We start from the raw sequence: 27340 nt of genomic DNA on the forward strand, positions 1-27340 counted from the left end.
TTTTTATTTTGATACTTAATAAAATATATAAAAATAAATTGGAGCACTAACTATTAATAAAATAATTTCATCATCAAAATATAATTATTTTTCGTCATCAAAACCATATCAAATGCAAAATATCAAAAATAAAAGGACATAAATCACAACCAAATAAGCCCTAATATTAAATGCATGGTTATCTATATTACCATACAATATGTTATGTATTTACTTTCTTAATTAAAAGATATGACAGTTCAAAAATAACTATATTGTCTGCAATAAAATTTGCTACTGCATAAGATAATAGAATACGCATAAGAGGGAAGTGATAAAATAAGTGAATTCATTTTGGTCCTATATCAAATTCTTCCCTATAATTTGAAAATGGTTAAATAATTTATTATATTTTAAGAGGTGAAATTAAATTAATCATTATATTTTAAAAAACACAAACTACACTTTTGCGAACCATGTTGGTGACTATGTAAGGGTTGTTTCGAAGGAGATGTAATTGACACTATTATAATAATAGTTAAAAAAATCAACTATAATAGTTAAACTTAATCACAAAATTTGAAAGTACAATGGTTTATTTGATATTTTTAAAGTATAATGATCAAATTAGTCTCAAATTTAAAAATATAATGACTTATTTAACTATAGAATAGTCATTTTATTTCATTATTATATTTGGTACAATCAATAAAAAAAATGACCAGTTATATAATATAATATATAAGTTATACATTATATTATTTAAATGAGGATAAAAGTGCTCATCTTCTAAATTATCAATATAGAATAAATGCTTTGCTCGAAATTAACACCGTATGATTAAAGCTTATCTAAAAATCACCCCATTCTAAATTTTTTAGTAACACATCTATTTGGTGCCACCAAATACTAATAATACAAAATTCTTTAAGCCCGATCGGTAGCCCTTTTCTTCCTTTTCCATTTTTATTATTTAAAAATAAAACAATAATTACTTGCTTTCGTTTTTAATTTTTTTTTTAAGAATTGACAAACTTCTTACAGGAATAAAAACAATTAAAAAAGTGTATTCACATATTTCATCTCACTTTACGCAATCTTTATTGTCGTCGTCACTGAGCCGCTTGCAGTGACCACAAAATTTTGAGAACAAAAACTGAAAACTAAAAATATTTCAAAGAGTAATTCAGAAATAATTTGCTCAAATCACCACAGAAGGGGAGATAACTAAAGAACTAACTGCAGACTAACCTGGAAGCTTGTCATTTTCAAGTTCAGAGAGCCAAAAACGGAAAAACAAAATAAATAAAGAAACTAGCAAAAAAGGAACCAAAAAACTAGCTAGATATAGTAAGAAACCTGGACTCCGACATGAGGCATGCTATGTGGGAGCCAGCCATACGGCATTCAGCTGGCACCAAACAAGAAATAAAAGGACAAGGAGAAAAGGGGCTTTCCAATACGGGCCCCACTTACTTTCTCTGTGACAATTCACCCAACCCCATTAGGTCCATTACCAAAAACTCCCAACCATCTTCACAACTTTATTCCCCCACTTACACATTTCCCTCTTTTTCTACCCAAATGGCCCATCGACTTTCTACCAACAATAATGGCAACAAAAGTTGGATCTTAAAGTAGCCCTGCAATTTAGTTCTCCCAGATACTTCAGAGTCTAATAATCACCACTAGATTATAATACTTACATCAATTGATCAGAGTTAAAAGCATGGACCTGATTGTAAAATGTCATTACCTAGCACCAGGGTCCAGGGTACAACGGGTGATTTATTTTTCTTCTATGCATATGAAGCCATACTATTATATTTCATACAAACAAAAGACTGCCTCTGAGTTCCCATTTTCCTGGGAAAAATTTGACAGATTGGCTTGCTGTAAACCCACAACAGTAATATGCAAGTGTTCCAGGGGCAAGATATGCCTTGTTTGGTGTAAGCCTGCGAGATAAATGATGAAATTCAAATGGTCATCAAGTAACCAGAAGTACTCTTAGCAGTGAGCTCAACAAATTCCTGAAACCGATATAGCATAAGTGGAAGTGGGGCAACATCTTCCCTCTTTCCTGAACACCTTCTTGAATGCTGTGAATTTATGGAGTCAAAACTTATTGTTTTTCCTTTCTGTCTTGATAGCTTCATAAGATGTCATAACCTCTTTGAATTTTGCCTCAGCTAACTCTGCAGCAGAGCAAAAACATCAAAAATGTTACAAAACGAATGCAGTAGAAGCATAAGGAATGAGATTGCGACATCCATAATGCAATTGCAATCTATATGATCCCATTTGATAACGGTCAAGAGGAGGCCACCTTTGTTTTCCTGATTCTGATCTGGGTGAAACTCCTTTGCCTTTGCCCTGAAAGCATTCTGCATTGGAACCACAATGAAATCATTTGCTTTCGTTAGGGAAATGGAAACCACTACACAATAAAAGAGAGAATTAGAAGTGAGATTAGGGGAAAAATCTTACCCAAAAAAAAGAGAGAATTAGAATGAGATTATATATAAGAAGGTTGAAGTAACTCCTATTGAAAAATAAGATGCACAAGAAATAATTAAAATGGTTTGACTATGTGAGAAGAAGACCAATAAATGTGCCTATGAGGCCGTGAGTTGACAAAATGGAACAAGTTCAAAACAAATGAGGTATAAGAGATCAGAGAAAACTTGGTAAAAACCCTTAAAACATAAAATAGGATATGATGGCCTTTTATAGATGTCCATGGATATAGATGGTTGGAAAGCTAGAACTTACATAGCCGATTTCATCAAGTGATGCTAATGCTTGTGATTGTTATTGTGGGGGAATAAAAACATTTTCTCATTTCCATGATATGAAGCTCTGAAAGATGCATGACCACACCTGGCCACCCACGTGGGGGGGCTGGGGGGGGAACGATTCAATACAAGTATAGGATAATGACTGATTTACTGCAACAGTACATATATTAGTGTAAAAATTATTGGAAATAATTTGCAGTATGATATTTAGAAATTCCAGGCCACATTAAGGGCTACAAACCATCAGACAGTTGCCAGCAACCTGACATGCAGCACTAGTAGCAAATATATGATTGCAAAAATTAGATATTAATCACAATTGGTTGTCATGTATAATATATGAACACATGCTGGTGAGAATGAAGCCACTTTGCTGAAGTTCGCAGCTCCAAATTGAGAGCACTTAATGCTCATAAGAAAATAATGAACTTACAGATTTGTCTGAACACAAGAACAAAGCCATAATAAAAGGTGTGAAAACATTTATAATCCAAATGTACCGTTCAATTTAGCTCATATCTTTTATTAACCACCATCTCTTCATTCATGTCTTCAACTTATGCTCTTTATGGTCTTCCCCATATCCTTATTTTTAATGTGAAAAGGAAAAAAAAAATGATAATTCATGTTGTTTCTATTGCACATGATAAAAGCAATTCACAAATTATCTTGTCTACCCCTACTTAAAAGGGAAAAAAAGAAAAGAAAAGAAAAAGGCCTTCAGCCACCAATTTAAGATTCAATCTCTACTTTATCCCTTTGTTAGTTAATAGTTATATTGCTAACACTTTCAATCTCTTTCCGATTTCAGCAGTCAACATTAACAAAATATTACTCAATATCTTTTTACCATCAATTTTCATTCTTAAGTTCTTGTGATTCTTCTAGTTAAGTTCAGCAGCAGCAGAGATGGAGAGGGGACCAGAGAACTAGTGGCAGTCTAATGTATGGTTGAAGCCAGGAGCAGGGGCTGTCAAAGCTCAAGAACACCAAGATTATCTAGCGAGAGAGAGAGACCACAACTGCCAGCGGAGAAGGGACATTGCTGGAGGAGAGAAGAGGAGAGGAAGAAAGTATGTGGGCATTTTAGGAATTTTCAAAAAATTTAGCAACAGTTCTCTAATAATAGGGGGTTAAATGTACTGACTACTGAGTTTTGAACCTTAGGGAGGTCATTCTAATTTCTCAAACTAGAGGAGGTGTCTCTGTAATTAGACCTAACCACAAGGGGTGTCAGTGTAATTTGCACTTGTGCTTAAACTCTAGAAGGACTTTTCACTTGAATGCACTTAGAGCCTGTAAAAACACTGACGCTACCTTTATAGGAGCAATGGCTAGTCAATGGAGCACAGCCTTGACTAGGGACCTACTAATCTACTAAGTTCAATGACTCAGGACTTCAGTGTTTCATGTTCATTTTGGTCTCAAGATGGTCATGACTCATGCCTGCTTCAAGTGTCCAGGTTTTACACTTGTGGCAGAAGACCTACTAATCTACTTTCCAAAAAATTGGATTTGGATGACTATTCATTTGTGCATTTAGTATTGTATATGGAGAGAGTGAAATATACGGGTTCCAACAACATTGACTGTTTGGTTCTACAGCTCAAGAGAAACATCATTACCACATGTTTTCTTGGTTGGGGATGAATACCCCTTTTGTGTACTCCATTGTACAGTTTTTGGATGATATTCAGATTCTAAGTTTATAGACAGGACTCCTGATTTCTTGCCCATTTTTTTGTACAGGGTTCACCCCCTTAACACATTTTCCTGCAGGATTCATCCCATTTAAGATGTATCTCTTTTTGTTCACCAATTACTTATAAAAATGAAAATAAAAATTGTTGGTGGTAGGTTGTCATTATGCCTCATGTAGAAATGATATCAGACAAGCTCCAGCAATTATAAAAATCGAATAAAATATCCTATATTGAGAGTAGATATAAAAGATTCACAAAAAATAAGGCACTGAAACATTGAGAGAGAGAGATGGGGGGGGGGGGGGGGGGGGGGGAGCTACTAGTATTCTTATATATCTACAGTGGTGCAGAGTACTATATAAAATGTGTTAATACCTTGATCTCATTATCTGAGTATGGTGCTGTTCTCAACCTGTTGCAAAAAAAAAAGAGGAGAGAACCAAGAGCATCAATATCATGACGACAGTATTGCTTTACCATATCAATGAAAAAAATACTGGATAAAAAACAATGTGTGTTAGAGCCTTAGATAAGCTCATAAATAAAAATGACTAGCAAGCTAGAATTCATGAAGGTAACACCACATGGTGGGATAAAGGCTTGATATGTTGTTATTTTACCATTTTGAAAAAGAATGTTAACCATGTTTCACTACAACCCCCAAGTACTGGAAACAGTATAAGATTTGTTTGAAAGTTATATCGTAATATTGTTATCTTTGTAAATTTTATTAGGAGTATCTTGTGCATGTTTAAAGGTACATGTACTCATATAATTAATTCACTTAAAGGATGAATTTACCTTTCATATTATTTACTTGTAATTTATTGTAAAGATGAGGGTTAGCATTAATAGCAACAATAAAGTTGTTCCATGGGATTGGAAAGTCATGGATTTGAGTTGTGGAACAACCTCTTTGCAAAATGAGTAAGGCTGAGCACAAAAATGACCATCCTGTCGAATCCCTGATCTAACAAGGAGAATTCTCCTATATTTAGTGGAGAACTTGGCGGGAAAAGTAGGAGAGGGGAGGGGAATTCTGAGAAATTGGGGAAGAATCGGGAGAGAGAGAGAGAGAGAGAAATTTAAGAAAAAGCAATTTAATTGCATTTTCATGCCTCACAAGTGAGCTAGGACCGAGTTTTTATACTCGTCCAACCTCGAGGGAAGTTGGCGCCAAAAACGGTTGCCACTCCCGAATTCAAATTTAAATTGTTCAACTACCTTACAATGGTTGCAGCCCTTATAGCTCCACTTTCCCCTTTATTACAGTTATATCCCTTAGGTACACAACAATTCCCCCCTTCTTAAGCTAATTCTTATCCCCAAGAATGGAGAGCAGACTAGCCGCACTAGGGAACTGCTGGAGGAGATCCGACAAATACTCTCAAATGTTATTGTCGTGGTGCAGTGTTGACCACTGTACTAGCACTTGGATTAGGGGAACTCCTTGCTGATAGGTCACCCTTCTATCAAGAATGGCTATTGGCATGGCTGGGGGTTCTTCTTCTCCGTGGAAAGGTGGAAGAGCTCGACTGATCGCTTGGGTTCCTGTCGACTTCTTCAGGAGGGACACATGGAACACATGATGGATTTGTGCCCCTTCAAGTAGTTGCAGCTTGTAAGCTGCCTGTCCCACTCTTTCGATGATTGAGTAAGGGCCATAGAACCTTGGGCTGAGTTTAGTAACTGGCTACTTGGAGAGGGACTTCAAATGGGGGTTGGCTCAGCTTGAGGTACACCTCATCCCCTTCCTTGAACTTCCTTTCACTCCTCTTCTTGTTTGCCCATTGCTTCATTCTGTTGTGGGCCTTGGCCAACTCCGTTTACAGAACTTGTATAGTTTGATGCCTCTGTTGTAAATAGGCATCCACGGCTGCCACTGATGTTGGCTCCTCGATAGTTGGTAGGATGTTAGGCTTGTACCCATACAATGCTTCAAAAGGGGTCATGTTAATAGAACGATAGTAGCTAGAGTTGTACCACCACTAGGTCAAGGATAACCATTTATGCCATCCCCTCAATTGCACAAAGCAAAAACACCTCAAATATGTCTTTAGGCACTGGTTTACTCTCTCAGATTGCCCATCGGTCTCTGGATGATAGGCAGTGGACATGTGGAGTTTAGAGCCTAGGGACTTAAGGAGCTCTTGCCAAAACAAGCTCGTGAACACCTTGTCCCTATCGAACACGATTATTTGGGGGACTCCATGCAATTTTACCACATTGTCCAAGAAAAGCTTCCTCCTAAGCTGTGAAAGGGTGAGACAAACTGAGGAAATGGCTAAACTTGGTCAGCGTATCAACCACAACTAAAACACAATTCTTCCCTTCCGACCTAGGTAAGCCCTCTATAAAATCTATAGTGATGTTGGCACATGCTTGGTCTGGGACGTTGAGGGGTTAGAGAAGTCCAGGTCATGCCACGGCCTCATGCTTGCATCTCTTGCAAGTGTCTCACCTCAAAACAAACTTCATCACTGATTTCTTCAAGCTAGGCCAATAGGACACCAGTTTCACCTTTCGACAGGTGTTCTGGATCCCAGAATGTCCCCCAGGGGGTGAATCATGCATGGTCTATACTCTCTAGTACTTTATCCTTCAGGGCCTTACAATCCCCAATCACCAACCTTCCTCGATATCTAATCAGCCCATTGGTGTAGGTGTATCCCTGTTTACTGTTGTCAGCAATACTCAATTGCGCAATCAGTTCCTTAGTCCATGGCCCTTTGTCATAGCTTGCTACTACTTCCTGGTACCAGTCCGGGACCAAGGCAGATATGGCTGCACTTTACCCCTCCTCATGACACCTTGACAAAGCATATACAACCACGTTTTCTTTTCCCCTTCTGAATTGAATCACGTAGTTCAACCCTATTAATTTGGCCATGCCTTTCCTTTGTAAATTGGTGTGCAACCTTTGCTGCAGGAGGAATTTGAGGCTCTTGTGATCGGTCTTGATAACGAACTATCCTCCCCCTTTCAAGTAATGTCTCCATTTGTCTACTGCCATAAGTAAGACCAACAACTCCTTGTCATACGTACTGAGGCCTTGATGTCTTGGGGCCAATGCTTGACTAAAGAAGGCTAAGGGCCTGCCATCTTGTGTCAATGCAGCCCCCACTCCTATTCCACTAGCATCCATCTCCAATACAAATGGCTTGTTAAAGTTAGGTAATCCTAACACTGGTACCTCACCATGGCTTGTTTTAATTGAACAAATATAGCCTCGACCTTGTCATCCCACCTAAACCCATCCTTCTTTAACAATTCGATCAAGGGTTTGCTAATTATCCCATAATTCCTCACAAAGCGCCTGTAGTAGCCGGTCAGCCCCAAAAATCCCTCAAAGCCCTAACATTCGCTGGTCTGAGCCAATTAAGCATGGCCTCTATCTTCTTAGGGTCTGTGCTAACTCCAACACTAGAAATGACATGCCTGAGGTATTCCACCTGTGTTTGGGCAAAGGCACATTTGGACCTCTTGATACACAACTGATTGAATTGTAGGACTTGGAAGGCAATCCTAAGGTGCTCTAGGTGTTGAGAGAAGGTAGGGCTGTAAATCAAGATATCATCAAAGAACACCAGCATGAATTTTCTGAGATAAGGTTCAAAGATAGGGTTCATTAGGGCTGTGAATGTAGTTGGTGCATTAGTTAATCCAAATGGCATTACAGTGAACTCATAATGTCCATGGTGGGTTTTAAAGGTTGTCTTGGAGATGTCAGTTGGGTTCATCCGGATTTGGTGATATTTGGACTTTAGGTCTAGCTTGGAGAACACTGAGGCATGGCTTAGTTCGTCTAAAAGGTCCTCGATAATTGGGATTAGGAATTTGTCTTTAATTATGATAGAGTTCAACTAGCTGGTAATCAATGCAAAACTGTCAGGTCCCATCCTCCTTTTTAACTAGAAGGACAGGGGAGGCAAAAGGGCTTTTGTTGGGGTGAATGATAAGAGTGGTCCAGCATTTCCTTAACAAATTTTTCAATTTCGATTTTGAGTTTGGGAGGGTATTTGTAAGACCAAACATTTAAGGGTTCTACATTTGGTTGTAAGGGAATAGAGTGATCAAAGGGTCTTTCAGGGAGAAGGTTTTTAGGTTCTACAAACAAGTCCTAAAATTCAATCAATAGTGTATCTAAGGAGGTTAGCTCGTGTACCTTCCACCAGGGTGTGGTCTGATTGTTGGCTACCATCATACATTGCCCGTGTTGATCCCCTTGTTCTTCCAACTCCTCCCTCGCCTCAATAGAAAATAATTGAGCCACTTGGGCGAGTTTGTATCTAAGCAACTTCTTTAGCTGTTTTCCCTTGATCATCTTGCAGGTCCCTGATTCAACATTCCCTTGTAGGGTTACTCTCTTCCTTTCCTTTGCCAAGGTGGCTTCCATCTTGTAGAAGTCGAAGGACTTCTTGCATCCAGTCAACCCCCAAAACGATTGGACATCCCTCGAGCTTAAGCAGCCTCAGGTCAACCTCAAAGGTTTCCCCCTACATGGTCCAACAGAACCCCAGACATGCTGACTTGCTCATCACCTTACTTCCGTTAGCTACTGTCACCAATAGAGCTTGTGTATTAGAGAGTTCACAACTCAGTTTCTTAGTTGTACCTTCGTCAATGATATTGTGGGTGCTCCCACTGTCAATCAAAACCATGAGAGTACCTTCTAGAACTTGCCCCTTCACCTTAATGATTTTGCTGCTAGCAACTCCCTTAATAGCATGCAATGAAATGGCTCTGTTATCTTCTTCTTCCCATTCGTTCCCCTCAGCCACAGCTTACTCATTTGTCCCTTCATCTATTTCACCCCCTTCCAATAGAAGTAACTCCCTCTTGCATTGATGCCCTAGGAAGTACTTGTCCCCACACTTACAGCAGAGCCCTGGTGGTCTCCATTGATCCATCGTTCTTCCCCTTTCTTAACCCACCAGAGCAGGAGGTGGCAAGGGCCTGGAATCAGGGCCCTGCTCCCAGCTTGTATGTCTCCTTCCCTTGCACCCTTCCCTGAAATGGTGACAGGCCATAACTTCCTCCTTTGCCCTAGTTCCTCTACTTCCTCATCAAGGCTTCCACATTCAACTCCAGAAGAAGTGCACTCTCCACTACTTCTTGTACTGTCCTTGACCTTGTCATTTTCAATGCTGATTCTGAGCTCCTCACTTAAGTCGCTGACAAAACTTGACACAATATTCTTCAATCATGTAAGGATTCCTGGTGATCATAAGGGACTTTAATTCTTCGAACTTGAGTTGGTACTTTTGCACCAATCCCTGCTGCTTCATTTTTCTAAATTCTTCCACTACGTTCATAGTTCTCTTCTCACCAAATCTTTCGCATAGACCATTAACAAAATCATCCCAATTGTACTCACTCCTCACCCTTGACCACCCTTGGAACCATACGTCTCCTACATCGTTTAGGTAGGCCACTGCTAAATTTACTCTTTGTTCATCCGTCACATGATGAATGCCAAACAACTTCTCACACTTTCGAATCAACCAGCGTGGCTTCAATTCATCAAACACCGGCAACTCCAACTTCGGAATCGAAAAATTGGAGTGAGTCGAGTTTACCTGGATTTTCAGCCTCCTCTCCACCCCATTTTCTCCAGCCATTATCGGATCGATCTCCACCTCTAATGATCCTACCACCCTATGGCTAGTGCCAACTCTCGATAGAATCGGATCCATTCTTCCCCTTGGGGGAAAATCGGGGACATCCTCACCTGCACCTGACTTGAAAATATGAGCATAAATTGTTGCATCTGATCACGCAACATATTGTTATGTTCCCCCATCTCCTCTCTGATCTGATTGCACATATCCTCGCGCAACCGATCCAAAGTCTCCTCTAACTTCTTATCAACCATCATTCCGATCGCATCCTCCATGGATCCCACTCGCGTTTGCACATCCATCATCGTGATCGTCACCTGTTGGAGCTGCATTTCCATTTGCTTCATGCGAGTGTCGTCCACCATTGCTGGAATTTGCCAAAATTCTTGAGCCATGAACGATGCTCTGATATCAATTTGTCGAATCGATGATCCAACAAGGAGAATTCTCCTATATTTAGAGGAGAACTTGGCGGGAAAAGTAGGAGAGGAAAGGGGAATTTTGAGAAATTGGCGAAGAATCGAGAGAGAGAGAGAGAGAGAGAGGGAAATTTGAGAAAAGGCAATTAAATTGTATTTTCATGCCTCACAAGTGAGCTGGGACCAAGTTTTTATACTCATCCAATCTCGCGGGAAGCTGGCGCCAAAAACGGTTGCCACTCTCAAATTCAAATTTAAATGCTCAACTACCTTACAATGGTTACAACCCTTATAGCTCTACTTTCCCCTTTATTACAGTTATACCCTTTAGGTACACAACACATCCCTAACCTGACGAAGCGGGAAACCCCTCTTGCATTGGGCATGTTGGACGAAATTCAAAATTGAAGATTGTTTATGAAGGATAAGGCCATCCAGCCATATAGATTGAATTATTGTATCTTATAATTTAAAGTTTGAATGTGTATGTTTAGAATTTTAGGTTATCTCTATAATTTAGGAAATAGTATTTCCTAAATTTTAGGAGATAGAATATCCTATCTCATCTCCTATTTTCTAGGAGAAAAGATAAGGATAGGTAGAGTATTTAACTTCTTGTTCTCAACACATTTAGATTCAATCAAGCATTCTTTTTCTGCTTGTTTCATGGTATCAGAGCCTAGGTTAGGCCTCAAGTAGTTTTTTTGTTTCTACCGTTTTGTTTCTTCCTTTTTTTCCAAAAAAGAAAATCATGGCCGATGCAACCCAAAACCCTACCTTTACAAAAACTTCAACCAACAGTTCCCCAAGTGCTGTTCACCATTCGACTCCTTCACAATCCGTTCCTAACATGTTCAGACATTCAATCGACAATCACCCACTACAAATTACTCACCATAAGTTAAATGGGAGTAATTCTAGGGAGTGGTTTCAATTAGTTTTATTGGTGATCAAGGGTAAAGGGAAAGCTGGATATTTGACTGGTGCAACTCCAGCTCCTTCGCCAACAGATGCTTCGTATGGCATATGGGAGGCAGAAAATTCAAACATCATGGCATGGTTGATAATTCCATGGAGACTAGGATTGGAAGGACATACCTCTTCCACAAAACAGCCAAGGAGATTTGGGACTCGGTGCAAGAGATGTATTCAGATTTGGAGAATTCATCTCAAAGCTTTGAGGTAAGGTCAGCCATAAGGAATACCAAACAAGGTAATCTAAGTGTTACAGATTATTTTAATACTTTGGTAGAGTTATGGCATGAGATGGATTTGTTTTATACTATTACTTGGGAGAGTGCTACTGTTAGTGTTAAATATAATAAGATGATTGAAAAAGATCGAATTTTCGATTTTCTCCATGGACTTAACAGTGATCTAGATGAGGTACGTGGCAGGATCTTAGGCACTAAACCTCTGCCCAATTTAAGGGAAGTTTTTGCAGAAGTTAGAAGAGAAGAAAGCCGCCGAAAGGTTATGCTTCAATCGACTGCTGATTTGACTAACCAACATTCAGCCCTTGTTACTGTTAAGCAAGGGGATTTTGGTCAAAAATATTATGGGAGAGAAAAGCAATGGTGTGATCATTGCAAGAGACCATACCACACCCGAGAGACTTGTTGGAAGATCCATGGCAAACCAGCCGATTGGAAACCAAGGAATAAACGAGAAGGCAGCAGATCAGCCTATGTGGCTGCTGCATTTGGTGAAGATGGGCCAAAATCAGGTGGAGAAAAAGGATTAAAATCAAACTTAAATCTGACAGAAGAACAAATACAGACATTGTACAAGCTACTTAGTCAAGGAACAAGATTGGCTGATTCTTCTAATCCTCAACCTACAGCCTCCGTTGCTCTACAAGGTAACCCTCACTGCTCTTTAGTGTCAAAACAGATTCCTAAGGATGTATGGATAATAGATACAGGAGCATCTGACCATATGTCAAGTTCCATGGAATGTATGACCGAATATAGGCCATGTAGAAAGCTGATTGAAATTTCTATGGCTGATGGTTCTACCTCTCCTGCTTTGGGTCTTGGTAAAGTGTGTATTTCAAAGTTAAAACTTGATTCAGTTCTATATGTTCCAAGATTAAGTTACAACTTGTTATCTGTAAGTAGGATTACAAGAGACATGAATTGCAAAGTGATATTCTTTCCATCCTACTATTTATTTCAAGACCAAGTCTCGAGGATGATGATTGGCAATGCTGAAGCTAGGGATGGCCTCTATTGGTTGCCCTGGAACTCATTAGAAGCTGCTCATTCAAATAAATTTGTTTTCAATGTTAACACTAATGCCAAAGCTATGTTATGGCATAAGCAGTTAGGTCACCCTAGTTTCCCTTACCTTAAATTTTTGTATCCCCAATTCTTCATTAATAAAGATCACATTTTTTCATGTGAGCATTATACTCTTGCAAAACAGTCTAAGGTCCATCATTCCATCCAATCTTACAAACCCTCATCTCCATTCCATCTAATCCATAGTGATATTTGGGGCCCCTCTAAACTCCCAAATATTTCAGGTTCTAGGTGGTTCATAACCTTCATAGATGACCACTCTAGAGCATGTTGGGTATACCTTATGAAGGAGAAATCTGAAGCTAGTGGTATCTTCAAACGATTTCATCAATTCGTTGTGAATATGTTCCAAGCTTCAATTCACATTCTTAGGACTGACAATGGGAGGGAATATTTTTCTCATGACCTAACCAATTACTTGCTTGACCATGGGATTTTACATCAAAAGCTCTTGCCCTTACGCATCACAACAAAATGGTGTGGTCGAACGGAAAAATAGGCATCTCTTAGAAGTTGCAAGAGCAATGATGCTCACAACCCATGTCCCTCATTCCTACTAGGGGGAGGCGGTTCTTACAGCAGCTTTTCTTATAAACCGTCTACCCTCCAAGACCTTGAGCTTCAAAACCCCCATTGATACCCTTTGTGCCTTATATCCTCATGCTCCTTTTCTCCAATCCCTTACGCCTAAAGTGTTTGGCTGTGTTGCTTATGTTCACAATCACAGTCCCTCTCGTACTAAGCTTGATCCCAAGGCCCTAAAATGCCTCTTCATTGGTTATTCTCCTACCCAAAAAGGTTACAAGTGTTACAGCCCTATGAACCGAAAATACTATATTTCCTCCGATGTTATATTCTATGAGGATATTCCCTACTATCAGTCCAAATCACCTATGGATCCCCCCACTGATCCACTTTCTCCTCCCACTCTTTCACTGCCAGTGTATTCTCAAGGGGGAGAAATGATTAAAACCTCTGATAACACACTAACAGTGACTCCTACAACAACCGATACAGCTCCAACAATCCATGAATTAACAACTGATTCTAACACAACAGTATCTGGCCATTGTTCTGGTTAGAACAATACCAAACCACCAGCTGACCCTCTATTTGTTTATTCCCGACGACCAAAAGACCAAACTAAACTACAGCAGTGTCAATCATCTCTACCAACAGCTAAATTTTTCACTAAATTTTTTCATTCCTCTAAATTTTTTTGCCCTCTAAATCAGAAGGGGAAAAGAAGCTTGTTTTAATAATTTTGTATTTATTTGACTGTTTTGCACTTTGCCCCCTCTTTCTTCTAAAACATTTTTATTAAAAAAATAAAGGCTATATTGGAAATTTAATATTATAATCTCTCTCTTCCCTTTCATTTTCTTTTATAAACCGCAAATCGAGGCGTAAGTAAAATTAGGGTATGGATGGGGGCAGGAGAGTATCACATACCCTTCCTTTCCATTTCATTATGAAACTCTCCCAAACAAGATTAAGAGTCTCCCTTCCCCTCCCCTCTCCATATAAACATAGCATAAGCATTATGATGCCTAGGAGCTCTCTCTCTCTCTTCCCTAATCTTCAGTTTCATAGTCTTATTCTTGTATATTTCCAGACCTGCTTTTGGCCCTTAATCCCTTTGTTTGGTTTGGAGGTATGGAGAGGGAGCAGAGACAGGAAGGGAAGGGAGACCCTTTCTATTGTTTGGGAAGAGTTCACAACGGAATGGGAGGGGAGGAAACGAGGGTGCATGATACTCTCCTTGCCCTCCCCGTACCCCTAGTTTCCTTGCACATCAATTTGGCATGTAAGGATGGGGAGGAAAAAACATTTATAAATATTTTTATTATTTTTACTATGTTACCCTTTTTATTTCTATAAAAGCTCAATATTATCCTCAATCTGGAAAAAATATAATTATTTTTATACAAGTGGTGGGGCAAACGCAATGCATGTGCAACTCATTAGTTTAATAATCAAATATACACAATCCAAGAATAATTTGTGTACAATGTATGCATATTTATTATTTAACAAACATTAACTTAATTTAGGTAATGCCACATCTTGAATCTTGTTCCTCCTCATTTTCTTTAAAATTTAAAAACAGATTTCGAGAGAGGAGGCGGGGAGAGTGGGAAGTGGGTTGGATTGCTGCAAAAGTTACTTAATTTGTGGACAATTTGTTTCTCCAACTATTTTTTTTACACAATAACACCCATTGCACGGGTAAAAATTACATAAAACCGATGTTCTCAAGTTCTTTTTCAAAGAAGTAAAACATCAAGGATATTTTAGGAAATTAAAAACCTGACAGAGCTTGAGCAGTTAGTAGCACCAAAACTTCATTTGCTTATTATAATAGAATAGATTAATTTTTAACGTGATATATTTGTGTAAATACTCAAAGTAATATGCATATCTATCTATAACATGATACAAAGCTCATCCAAATTTAGATTGTTCCCATCCAATGCAAGAATGAAACACATGTTTTCTTTTCCAATCCTAAGTAGAAAAGGAATTAACAAGGAACATGTGTGTGTATCAATAGGGTTTTATAAAAACTAAAACAAGAGCTACTATTTGATAATTTATATATATTATTTTAAAGAGTTCATGTCTATAACAATTTTTGTATATTTATTTTGAAAGTGAAGGGGTATAATTATAACTTTCTTTTTCCCCTTTTTACTACTTTGTCCCCTTCCATTCTCCATCCAAACAAAGTAAAATTATATTATGCTCATCATGTTTCAATCTTCCCAAACAATGGGATAGCAACAAACTTTAGGTTGCTTTCCTTACCCTTTTGTTTCATTACATTATGTATCGTTCCATCCTCTACCTCACCTCTCTCCCAAACAAAGGCTAAAATTCATCGTTTCAACATTTATTTACCTCTAAATTCCCACCACTCACAGCATATCAAAACCCTAGTCTTTTAGCAATTTTCCCCAGCTTCCTAACCCTAAATAAGCCTTTAATCATTAGGTATTCTCATAATACCAGATCTGTCCTGCATCAGTTTCCTACCCCTAGCCTGCATAAAGAGGTTTGTAAAACCTCAGAAAGCAGTCTATGAACTCACCCAATAGCCAACCAACACTCACTCAACCCATTACATGCCTAAAACTGGGTGAATGTAAATTCTCATTCCAAACCCACTTCTCCGAAAACCTATTCCCTGATCTGCCAACAGCCCAACCCTACAACTGACTACAATATTTTCACACAATCATCCCCTTAACACAAACCTTTCTACTTACCAAGCCTTTATCCCACTATGTGGGGTCAGCTAAAACAGAGAAAATGTAATATAAATAAATCTTTCCCAATAAATGCATATATTGATAACAAAAGAACAACAAAATAGGCAGTCTGGCATGGCCAGAAAGAACAACAAAATATAGAACTCACAGTTTAAAGGCACAAAGACATCAACAGGATGAAATCAAGCGCATTGTGATTAGATAAGCAGCAAAATAAATTCTACATAACCAACCTAACTTGATTCAGTGATCACTTATATGTTTGACAAATTGGTACTCAGTAGTTTGATCTTTAGACAGCATACCTTTACGAATTTCATCCTCACAGTCAATATTATTCTAGGGCATGATCCAAAGAAAAAAAATAAGCCAACAAGCTCCCTAATGGTGATCATTACCTGTCAAGACCCAAAACAGAGTAGTGATGAGATAGTGGATAACTAGCATTGGCTCGAGGAGTTTCCCTGAAGTTAGTCCTTCGATCTCTGTATGATGTATCAGTCTTCCAGTACCAATCTTCCCGCTGGAAATGTTGATGATATGCACCTGGACCATTTTCCCTCCAGCTCTCATAGCTCCTTTTGTATTTATTCCTCTCCCTGTTGAACACACTTTGCATGCGCCTTATGCGCTCCTAGGTCCACAGAAGAAGCAAGCCAATGGTAATATAATCAGGACAAGACCCAAAATAACAGTGAGCATTGATCAAAGCATAAAAATTTTTGCATATCCACAATAATCCTGGATTCTTACCAGATGTACTTAAGCAATTTGAAGAAGAGCAAAAAATTATATCTCAGAACAACATATCAGGCCTTAATCCCATTATGTAGGGTTGGCTAAGAAAGTATATCTCAGTATTTAAACAAAAGGAAATTTTATACACACACACACAACAGCAACATACCAAGCCTTTATCCCACTATGTGGGGCTGGAAAATTGTAAATATCATTAGTAGAAAGATAAAACAACAACAATATAAAAAGCTCTAATCTCACTATTAAAGTTGGCTTCACAGATTCTAGCTCACTGATCATCTTCATCTATGGTCATATCTTATGTAAGACCATTATAACACATATCATCCCTACAAGTTTCCCACCATGTTGTAAGAAATTATTTCTGATATTTATGTATTGGGGAAAAAACATGAACAGAAAGTGTTAAACATCTATTTTAGAATGCTCCATTAGTAAAAATGGTGTATGTTTCTTGTGCTTTGCATCTCTAAGTACCTGAAATTAAAAAATCCAAATAGGAATAATTTGAATGCGTATGTAACTGTTATGAAAACATGTGGTCTCCAAGTGTTGGCAGTTCAAGAAAAGTTAAAAATAACAGGATATGTTCAGACACATATTCAACACATAACCAAGATTGTATAACTAGTCAGCATCTAACATGAAGTTAGACATAACACTAAGTCTTTTTTAGAAGGTTATGTGCTAGTTGGCAGGTTGGTTTATGTTGGGTGGTTCTAGAACAGTTAAATTTGTAAAAGATAATAGGATAAATGAATAAGTATAAGCTACACTTTTTTAAGGGAAAATGTGCAAACATAATGGAGTTCTTACTATGCAAGAGCAACTAAGGGTTTCCAGAAAAGTAATAGCATCAAAGTGAAAGCAAACAAAAAAAGAAAAGAAATGAAAAGAAAAAAGCACAAAACTAACAATAGAACTCACCACTCTCTCCATTTCTTCTTCATATTCCTCCTGCATTCGACGATTGTATCTTTTCCATGCTTCCTCCTGAAAGCTTGACCGGAAAGAACCACTAGTTGCACCTTTCCATGATGACTGTGACCTAATCATCTACAATGAAGCACAAACATGCATACTCAGTTCAGCTAGTCAAGTTGAATAAATAAACCTGCACAGATGTTGATAGGCACGTGCCCCGCGGGGGGGAGGTTTTTCAACTATTTGATAACAATTCATGATAATTCTGGATAAAAAATTTTAATCTTCGAAACCTCTCCTTGCTTATGGCACTATAATTCTCATATTTATTTTTAAGAACAAGGGTACATGAAAACCCAGTCCCTATCCCAAGGGAAAAGGAGAAGTGGTGAAAGTATATATTACATGTTATTTACATTAACAAACAAATTGAACCTAATGCCTCTTTTTATTCGATGTGATCTCTAAATTTATACCCAAAGCAATTAAATAATCCCTGAAACAAGCAATGAATTCTTGCTTGATTAATTCGACTAGAAACAAGAAAGGGATTAAATACAACAGTTATTCTTATCTGTTCTCCTATAAAGTAGGAGATGAGATAAGATATGATATCTCCTAAATTTTAGGATACCCTATCTCCTAAATTATAGAAACTAATCAAACTTTAAAATACAAGTTTACAACATCTAATCTACAAGACTTTAAATTCTTATCATTATCCCATCTTTTGAGCCTCTTCAAACTTTGAATTTCTCTTCCTTGTTCAACACTCCCCCTCAAGCTGAGGAGTAGATGCTAGTCATTCCTAGCTTGCCAATTAAAAATTCAAATCCAGGTCTTGCCATGGCCTTTGTGAATACATTTGCAATTTGATCATTGGTAGGAATATAAGACAAAATTATTCCCCCTTTTTCAATTTCTCGTTTTATAAAGCTTCTGTCTATCCTAACATGTTTCATGCAATCATGTTGGATAAGATTCTTTACTATGCTTATTGCTGACCTACTATCATTGTATACCGTTGTAGGTCGAACCAAGGGTATCTTCAAATCTCCCAATAGCCTTTCTAACCAAATAATTTCACATATTCCTTAAGCTATAGCTCAAAATTCTGCCTCAACATTATTACGAGCCACCACTGATTGCTTTTTGCTTCTCCCATGTCACAACATTTTCCCATACCTTAGTACAATACCCAGTTGTTGACCTGCTATCCTCACTTGAGCCTGCCCAATCTGCATCCACAAATCCTTCAATTTCTCTTTTCTTGGTTTTCTGAAACATCAACCATTTTCCAGGAGTTCCTTTAAGATATCTTAGTACATGAAAAATGGCATCCATGTGTCTTTGTGTGGGTGAATGCATGTATTGACTTATTTTACTTACTGCATAGGCTATGTCAGGCCTAGTAAGAGACAAATAAATTAATCTTCCTACCAAACGTCGATACCTTTCCTTGTCTACGGGGACATCATCATCTTCTTCTCTTGATTTCCAACCTTTGTCTAGTGGAGTTCCAATAGTTCTATAAGCCATCATCCCGGTGTCCTTTAGCAAATCAATGGTGTACTTCCTTTGTGAGATAAATAACCTTTCTCGGCTTCTAGCAAACTCCATGCCTAAGAAGCATTTCGTAAGCCCGAGATCCTTGACTTCAAATTTGGCCTTCAGCTGCCCCTTTAAGGTTTCAATCCCTTGTATGTTATCTCCTGTTAAAATAATATCATCAACATAAATAATTAGAATAGATTTCTTTCCATTTTCTGTGGTTTTCACAAACAAAGTATGATCGGCCTGTCCTTATTGATACCCAATCTGAATTAAGGTCATGCTGAACTTTTTGAACCAAGCCCTAGGTGATTGCTTCAAGCCATATAATGACTTCCTCAGATTGCAAGCATCTCTTATACCAACCTCATCTTCAAAACCTGGTGGGATTTTCATATATATTTCCTTATCCAAATCCCCATTTAGAAATGTATTTTTAATATCAAATTGAAATAGTGGTCAATCTAAATTTACAATAATAGAAAGGATTATCCGAATAGAATTTAATTTTGCCACAGGAGCAAAGGCATCCTCATAGTCTATCCCATAGGTTCCAATAAAACCTTGAGCTACCAACCGAGCTTTATATCTTTCAACATTGCCATCAAATTTGTGCTTCACAGTAAATACCCATTTGCATCCAACTATTTTCTTGTCTAAGGGTTTTTTCACAATATCCCAAGTACCATTCCCAACTAGTGCCTTCATTTCTTCCATAATTGTTGCTTTCCATTTAGGATCTTGCATAGCTCCCTGGATGTCTTTTGGAACTACTATACTATCAACTTTAGCAATAAAACCTATGAACTTAGGAGATAACTTAGCATAAGTCAAATGATTTTTGATAGGATATTTTGCACAAGACCTTACCCCCTTTCGTAGGGCTATTGGCATTGCCCAATCTAACCCATCCTTAGGTATAGCATCATTGTCAATGCCATGTTCTGTGTTGTTTCTTGACATATCTCCTTCAAAGCTGCAATCATCCTCTGATGGACCAGCTTTTGGTAGAGATGATTGGCACTGCTGCAGCCCTGTTTGGTTCCTTGGTCGTCGGGAATAGACAAACTGAGGCTGAGAAACAATGGTCTGAGGCTGGGATGAATAGGACTGACCAGAACAATGGCCAGAAGCTGCTGGTTTTGAATCAGGGGCAGTTTTAGGAACTGCTGGGGTTGTTTCAGGAGCTACTGGGCTGGTTTCAGGAGCTATTGGGGCTGCTGTTGTTATAGGGATTGATTCCACTGTCAGTGTATTATCATAAGTTGGAGTTTCCCCCCCTTGAGAATACACTGGCAGTGAAAAAAGGAAGAGTAGAGATAGGATCAGCAGGTATATCCATGGAGGAGGTGGACTGATAGAAGGGAAGATCTTCATAGAATGTAACATCGGTGGAGATGTAATAATTGCAATTCATAGGGCAGTAACACTTGTAGCCCTTTTAGGTAGGGGAATAACCAATGAATAGACATATTAGGGCCTTGGGATCTAGCTTAGTGTGAGAAATATTGTGGTTGTGAACATAGACAACACAACCAAACACTTTAGGCTCAAGAGATTGTAAGAATGGGGCATGAGGATATATAGCACAAAGGGCTTCAAGGGGTGTTTGGAAGTTCAATGTTTTGGAGGGAAGACGATTTATGAGATAAGCGGTCGTAAGAACTGCCTCCCCCCAATAAGAATTAGGGACATGAATGGTGAACATGCTCTAGCAACTTCTAAATGCCTATTTTTTCTTTCAACTGCACCATTTTGTTGTGGTGTGTAGGGACAAAGAACTTCGGTGCACAATCCCATTGTCAAGTAGGTAATTGGTTATGTCATGTGAAAAATATTCTCAAAAATATTCCCTCACATTATCAGTTCTAAGAATATGAATAGAAATTTGGAATATATTCAAGACAAACTTATGGAATCGTTTGAAAATACTACTAGCTTCGGATTTCTCTTTCATAAGATATACCTAACAAGCCCTAGAGTGGTCAACTATGAAGGTAATGAACCACCTAGAGCCTAAAATATTTGGGAGTTTAGAAGGGCCCCAAATGTCACTATGAACCAAATGAAATAGTGATGATGAGGGTTTATAGGGTTTGATGGAATGATGAGCTCAAGGCTGTTTTGCAAGAGTGCATTGCTCACATGAAAGAGTGTGATCTTTATTAATGAAGAATTAAGGGTACAAAAATTAAGATAAGGGAAACTAGGATGTCCTAAACGTTTATGCCATAACATAGCTTTGGCATTTGAATTAACATTTAGAACAACTTTATTCGAATGGAATGGATTTGAGGGACTTCCTTTCAACTAATAGAGACCATCCTTAGCTTCAGCACTGCCAATCATCATCCTCGAGGCTTGGTCCTAAAATAAACAAAAGGATGGGAAGAAAATCACTTTGTAATTCATGTCATTTTTAATTCTATTCACTAATAACAGGTTGTAGCTTAATCCTGGCACATATAGGACTGCATTAAGTTTTAGGTTAGAAATACAAACTTTACCAAATCCCAAGGCAGGAGAAATAGTACCATCAGCCATAGAGATCTTAATCAGTGTTTGACATGGCCTATATTCAGTCATACAGTCCATAGAATTAGACATATGGTCAAATGCCCCAGTGTCTATTATCCATATATCCTTAGGAAGCCGTTTTGACACCAAAGAGTAGTGAGGATTACCTTGCAAGGCAACTGATGATGTAGATTGATGATTAGAAGAGCTGGCCAAGCTGCTACCCTGATTTAACAGTCGGTACAGGGTCTAGATTTGTTCCTCTGTTAGATTCAAATATGTTTTTTTGTCTTTTTTCCCACTGGTTTTGGTCCATTCTCACTGGATGTAGCAGCTACATAAGCTGATCTGGTACCTTCTCTCTTATTCTTTGGCTTCCAATTAGCGGGTTTGCCATGGATCTTCCAACAAGTCTCTCGCGTATGATATGATTTCTTGCAATGATCACACCATTGCTTCTCCCTCCCTGCATCCTTTTGGACAAACTCCTCTTGCTTAACAGTAACAAGAGCAGAATGTTGATGAGCTAGGCCATCAGCCGATTGAAGGATCACCTTGCGTCGGCTTTCTTCTCGTCTAACTTCTACAAAAACTTCTCTTAAAGTAAGTAGAGGCTTAGTACCTAAAATCCTGCCACGCACTTTATCTAGATCACTATTAAGTCCATGGAGAAAATCAAAAATCTGATCCTTTTCAACCATCTTGTTGTACTTAATACTATCAGCAGCATTCTCCCAAGCAATAGTATAGAATAGGTCCCTCTCATGCCATAATTCTACCAAAGTATTGAAATAATCTGTAACATTCAAGTTACCTTGTTTAGTGTTTCTTATGGTTGACCTGATTTCAAAACTTTGAGATGAATTCTCCAAATTTGAGTACATCTCTTGCATCGAATCCCAAATCTCCTTGGCTATTTTGTGGAAGAGATATGTCCTTCCAATTCTAGGCTCCATGGAATTTATCAACCATGCCATGATGGTTGAATTTTCTACTTCCCAAGTGCTCTAAGAGGCATCTGTTGATGGAGGAGCAGAAATTGCACCAATCAAATAGCTTGATTTTTCTTTTCCCTTGATCACTAGTAAAACGGATTGAAACCATTCCCTAAAATTACTCCCATTTAGTTTATGGTGAGTAATTTGTAGTGGATGGTTATCAATTGGATGGCTAGACAGATTAGGGAAAGATTGAGGAGGAGTAGAGGGTTGAATCATACTCGGGGAACTAGTGGCTAAAGTTTTAGTAGGAGTAGGGTTTTGATTTGCATTGGCCATGATCTTTAAGGAAGGGAACAGTCGGCAGAGAGGAAAAACAAAACTACTTAGTGATCTTGCCTAGGGCTCTGATACCAGGGGCAGATCCAGGAATTTTAAGTAGGGTGGACAAAAATAAAATAATATAAAAAAAATTAAAATAACATAATATTAAAAAATATAAAATTTATTTTTTAATTATTAAATTAATAAATTTTGCGACCGTTGTTAACCGCTGTAAATGTTAATTTAATTTTATTTTCACCTATTTAAATTATTTTATATATTTATAATTTAAATAAATATATTTGATTGATGAAAACATCTTCTTGGAAAAGGCCTTCATTTCTCTCAACCCAGTTCTCATTATTACAGCTTAATAAATCATACAAACAGTAAAAAAAAAAAAAAAATCTAATTCACCCACGCTAATAACTTTGGATTTCGCCAATGCTCAATGCTGATAATGTCTGCCAAACACGATTGATCCAAGTTCATCGACATTTTTTTCTGAGATATGAACAAAATCACCAGCGAAACTCAGATTCAGTTCTGGAATAAGGTTGGTTTCTGGGTGAAATCGATTTTGAACATTTTGAGGGTTTGCACAAGAGTTTGCGAACTCCTTCAAAAAGGCTAGATAAACTTACAAATTATTAACCTAAAAATCACATATAATTAGCAAATTAAGTACAAAAACTCAAAAAGATTAAGGATTTAGAGTTCATCATACCTGCTGATGGAGGGCAAAATTTTTGAATACATCTATACATCAGATCTTGAAGCCTAACTTGAGCTTCATACAAGATTGTAGCGGCAGCCTCATAACAGTCTCTTACCGGAAGATGGACCAGGAGATTAGAGGTATTTCTGGCACCAAAAACCTTGTGGATAGCTTCAAAATCAGTAGTTGCTTCTTTATGGAAGAAATAAGGGGCAAAGATGCACCCTTGGATACATTTTCTTCTCAAAAATCTGCAAGCACCGCATTGAGAACCATATGCTGGAGTTATGGCCGGAGCTACAATCGGGGCAACAAAGGAGGTTGAGGGAGCATCATCGGCAGCAGTAGCGTCGGTGGCCATGGCAGCTTGTTTTGCTTTCTGGTGAATAATTAAAAACAAGCAATTGTTGTAACACCCGAGAAATTTGCGAGAAGGAGGTCGAAATGACGTTATTCTTGAATCTTCTAGGATGAAATGGAAGGTTTAAAATATGAAGGTCATAATGGAGCAATTGGGAAGTTCAGGGGCTTCAAGGAAGAGGGCCAAAGTGAAATTGGAAAGTTGCAGAACGGCTGAAGTGCAATTTTTGGAAACTTGCACTGCCATGGCTACAGAACGGCTGAAGTGCAAGTTTTGGAAACTTGCACTGCCATGGCTGACCTGCAACCTGCCATGGCCAACCAACTGCTGCCTGTTGCCAACCAACACCTTCCGACCATTGGGATCTCGAGAGGAGTGGCCGAATTTTCAAGTTTTTGATCGTGTCTTGGTTGGAATGTCGGGCCCTATAAATGGGTTTTCGAGGTCAGATGTCACTGGTTTTGGGTCATCCATGGGGAGGTTGAGGTGTTTAAGACCTTGGTTCACGCAGCCATGGGCATTTCGAGGCTCAATTTTGGCTATAAATAGCTGAGGCTTTTGTTCTCCAGGTCTAGAGAGTGAGTTTTGGAAAATTTGAGCGAGTTTCGAGAAAATTTGAGTGATAATATCTCTAACTTGAACAATAAACATGAATTTTTTTTAAACATTAGATAATTCGGCAGTTTACACTATCAGGTACTCATAAAGAAATCGAACTAATTTTTTTTAAACATAAGATAATTCAGCAGTCTAAGCAAACAACAACCTGAACCAGCCTCGCCGCCGCCACCGGCCGAGGTTTCTACGATCCGAGCCTACCATTAGAACCGTCAAGCCAAAGAGGTTAATATATCTAAAAATAAAGTAGATCTAATGACTAAATTTTCATAGATCTAGTTTTTAATTTTCAGCCAGATTTAAACAAACAAAAAAAACACTACCCGTCGCCACCAGCCACCACAACCAGCACTTTCTAACTATCCAAGGCCACTACTCGATTCCCTTACCCCCTTCGTCTAACATACCCAAAAACTAATAAAATCCAACGGCCGAAACTCCTTAGATCTAAGCTTAAAATTTTGGCCAAACCAAATAACGCATATATACATAAACACCTCATGATCTATGCTAAAAGTAAAGCTAATAAAACTAAAAAGCTTACCTTGTTATAGATTGGGATTGATTTCACGATGATAATGTGGTCGGATTCAAGATTTAACGATCGGATTTTGCAAAATAAGTGATTTACAGAGCTTTTGTAGAAGAGATAGAGAAGGAGGAAAACAAACGAGAGAGAAGAAGAAGAAGAAGCTACCCGTCATGGAGACAGACACTCCGCGAAACCAGTCAAGATATTTGCAGAAAATCTGCGAGACATGCTGGAGAGAAACACGGAGACGCACTGGGACCTCAACAACATTTGGACGGCAAAGAGAAATCTGGAGACACGTTGGATGCACAGTGAGAAAGAAAATAATATACATAATTTATAAAGTTGAGCCAACTTTATAAAATAATATATATAATTTTAAATAAATTTTTAACAAAATATATATATTCTTTTTTATTCTTTATATTTTAAATAAATTTTTCTCCTAGGATTTTGTTTCTTTTTAATTTTACTTCTACATCATTTCTCACATTCAAATCCTATCTCCATGTTTATCCTCTAGGCTATTCCACTCATGATGAAGTCAAAGACGCTTTATCTCCCTACAACATGGTACTACCCCTCCACGTGTCAACCCTCCTTTATCCTAGCCAACCGCCACTTCCTTGAAGTTGAAATTGAAGTTTTAAAATTGAAGGGTGGGCAATTACAGCCGCTGGTGACTCGATGCTTAGGAAAAAATAAAAAATAAATTATATATACACAGTAACAATTTTTCAAATTGCCCACCCTTGGCTATACATAGCTCCACCCTTGTTTGATACCATGAAACAAGCAATGAATTCTTGCTTGATTAATTCGACTAGAAACAAGAAAGGGATTAAATATAACAGTTATTCTTATATGTTCTCCTATAAAGTAGGAGATGAGATAAGATATGTTATCTCCTAAATTATAGAAGCTAATCAAACTTTAAAATACAAGTTTACAACATCTAATCTACAAGACTTTAAAGTCTTATCATTATCCCATTTTTTGAGCCTCTTCAAACTTTGAATTTCTCTTCCTCATTCAACATTCCCTAGTTCCTATTTATCTATACCTGCTCCTAGAAAAAAACATGAATCTTAATATTGTGCACGTTAGGAACATATCTTTCCCCTTTTTTTTAAGATGTACTTAACACATTAGACTTCATGTGGTCACCTTACTTCAATTAGAGATCTCACATATTCTTTATTTATTTATTTTTAATTGTTTTGGTAAGTACTTAGCTGAGAAGAAATATTGTGGTAAGTAAAAGTTCCATCATGTTGATTATGATTCTGAAAATAAAAGCTCACATCTTCATAGGACCAAATCATTATTTCCGACAAGAATCAGTAATCAAAATTCCAATCACAAGACAACTCCATTCTTGATCTCCCACCCAACCCCGCCCCCCCCCCCCCCAAAAAAAAAAAAATAAGAATAATAATAATAATAATAACAACTAAATCCAATGAGACCAACTTTGTGGGACTGCATCTTTTTTATTATTTCAATGTGAATTGCCAACCCACTGGACTTCATCTTAATTTGATTAGGGATCTCACACTATCTTTTTTTATTTATTATTTGGTAAGTATTTAGCTAGAAATTTTTACTTTGGTAAGTAAAGTTCAGCCATCTTGATTGTCATCCTGAAAATAGAAGCTTATGTCTTCAAAGGACCAAATCGTTACTTCAATGAAAAGGATTAATCCCAATTCCTATTAGAAGACAGTTCCACCCCCCCCCCCCCCCCACCCCAAAATATATATATATATAAAATATTAATTCCAACAAAACCAACTTTATAGGACCACATATTATATTCTTTTCAACTCGACTTCTTAAGCTGGTGGACTTTGATTAAGTCATCATCATACCCTAATAGGATCTCCCACTATCTTTACTGATAACTGATGTTCTAGTATCCAGATCATCATCCAGAAATAGAAGTTTATATCTTCCTAAAATTTTAGCATACAAAAACAACAGAACTGATGCAGGAGAAA

The 27340-nt window shown here is 37.9% G+C and overlaps 1 protein-coding gene across 2 annotated transcripts in view; it reads right to left on the reverse strand.

The window, feature by feature from the left end:
* Positions 1-1668: 1668 nt before the first annotated feature.
* LOC127799467 (uncharacterized) overlaps positions 1669-27340 on the reverse strand; it is a 32861-nt gene continuing 7189 nt past the window's right edge. For both annotated transcript variants that reach the window (XM_052333516.1, XM_052333515.1), the window contains 5 exons: positions 17785-17913; positions 16497-16732; positions 4859-4895; positions 2309-2366; positions 1669-2177 (listed from right to left, as the gene is read on the reverse strand). In XM_052333516.1, the coding sequence (XP_052189476.1) occupies positions 2098-2177; positions 2309-2366; positions 4859-4895; positions 16497-16732; positions 17785-17913 (540 nt within the window). In that variant the 3' untranslated portion in view covers positions 1669-2097. The remainder of the gene's footprint in view (positions 2178-2308; positions 2367-4858; positions 4896-16496; positions 16733-17784; positions 17914-27340) is intronic.

Source organism: Diospyros lotus, chromosome 4 (assembly GCF_014633365.1).
Source record: "Diospyros lotus cultivar Yz01 chromosome 4, ASM1463336v1, whole genome shotgun sequence".
Classification (NCBI taxonomy): Eukaryota; Viridiplantae; Streptophyta; class Magnoliopsida; order Ericales; family Ebenaceae; genus Diospyros; species Diospyros lotus.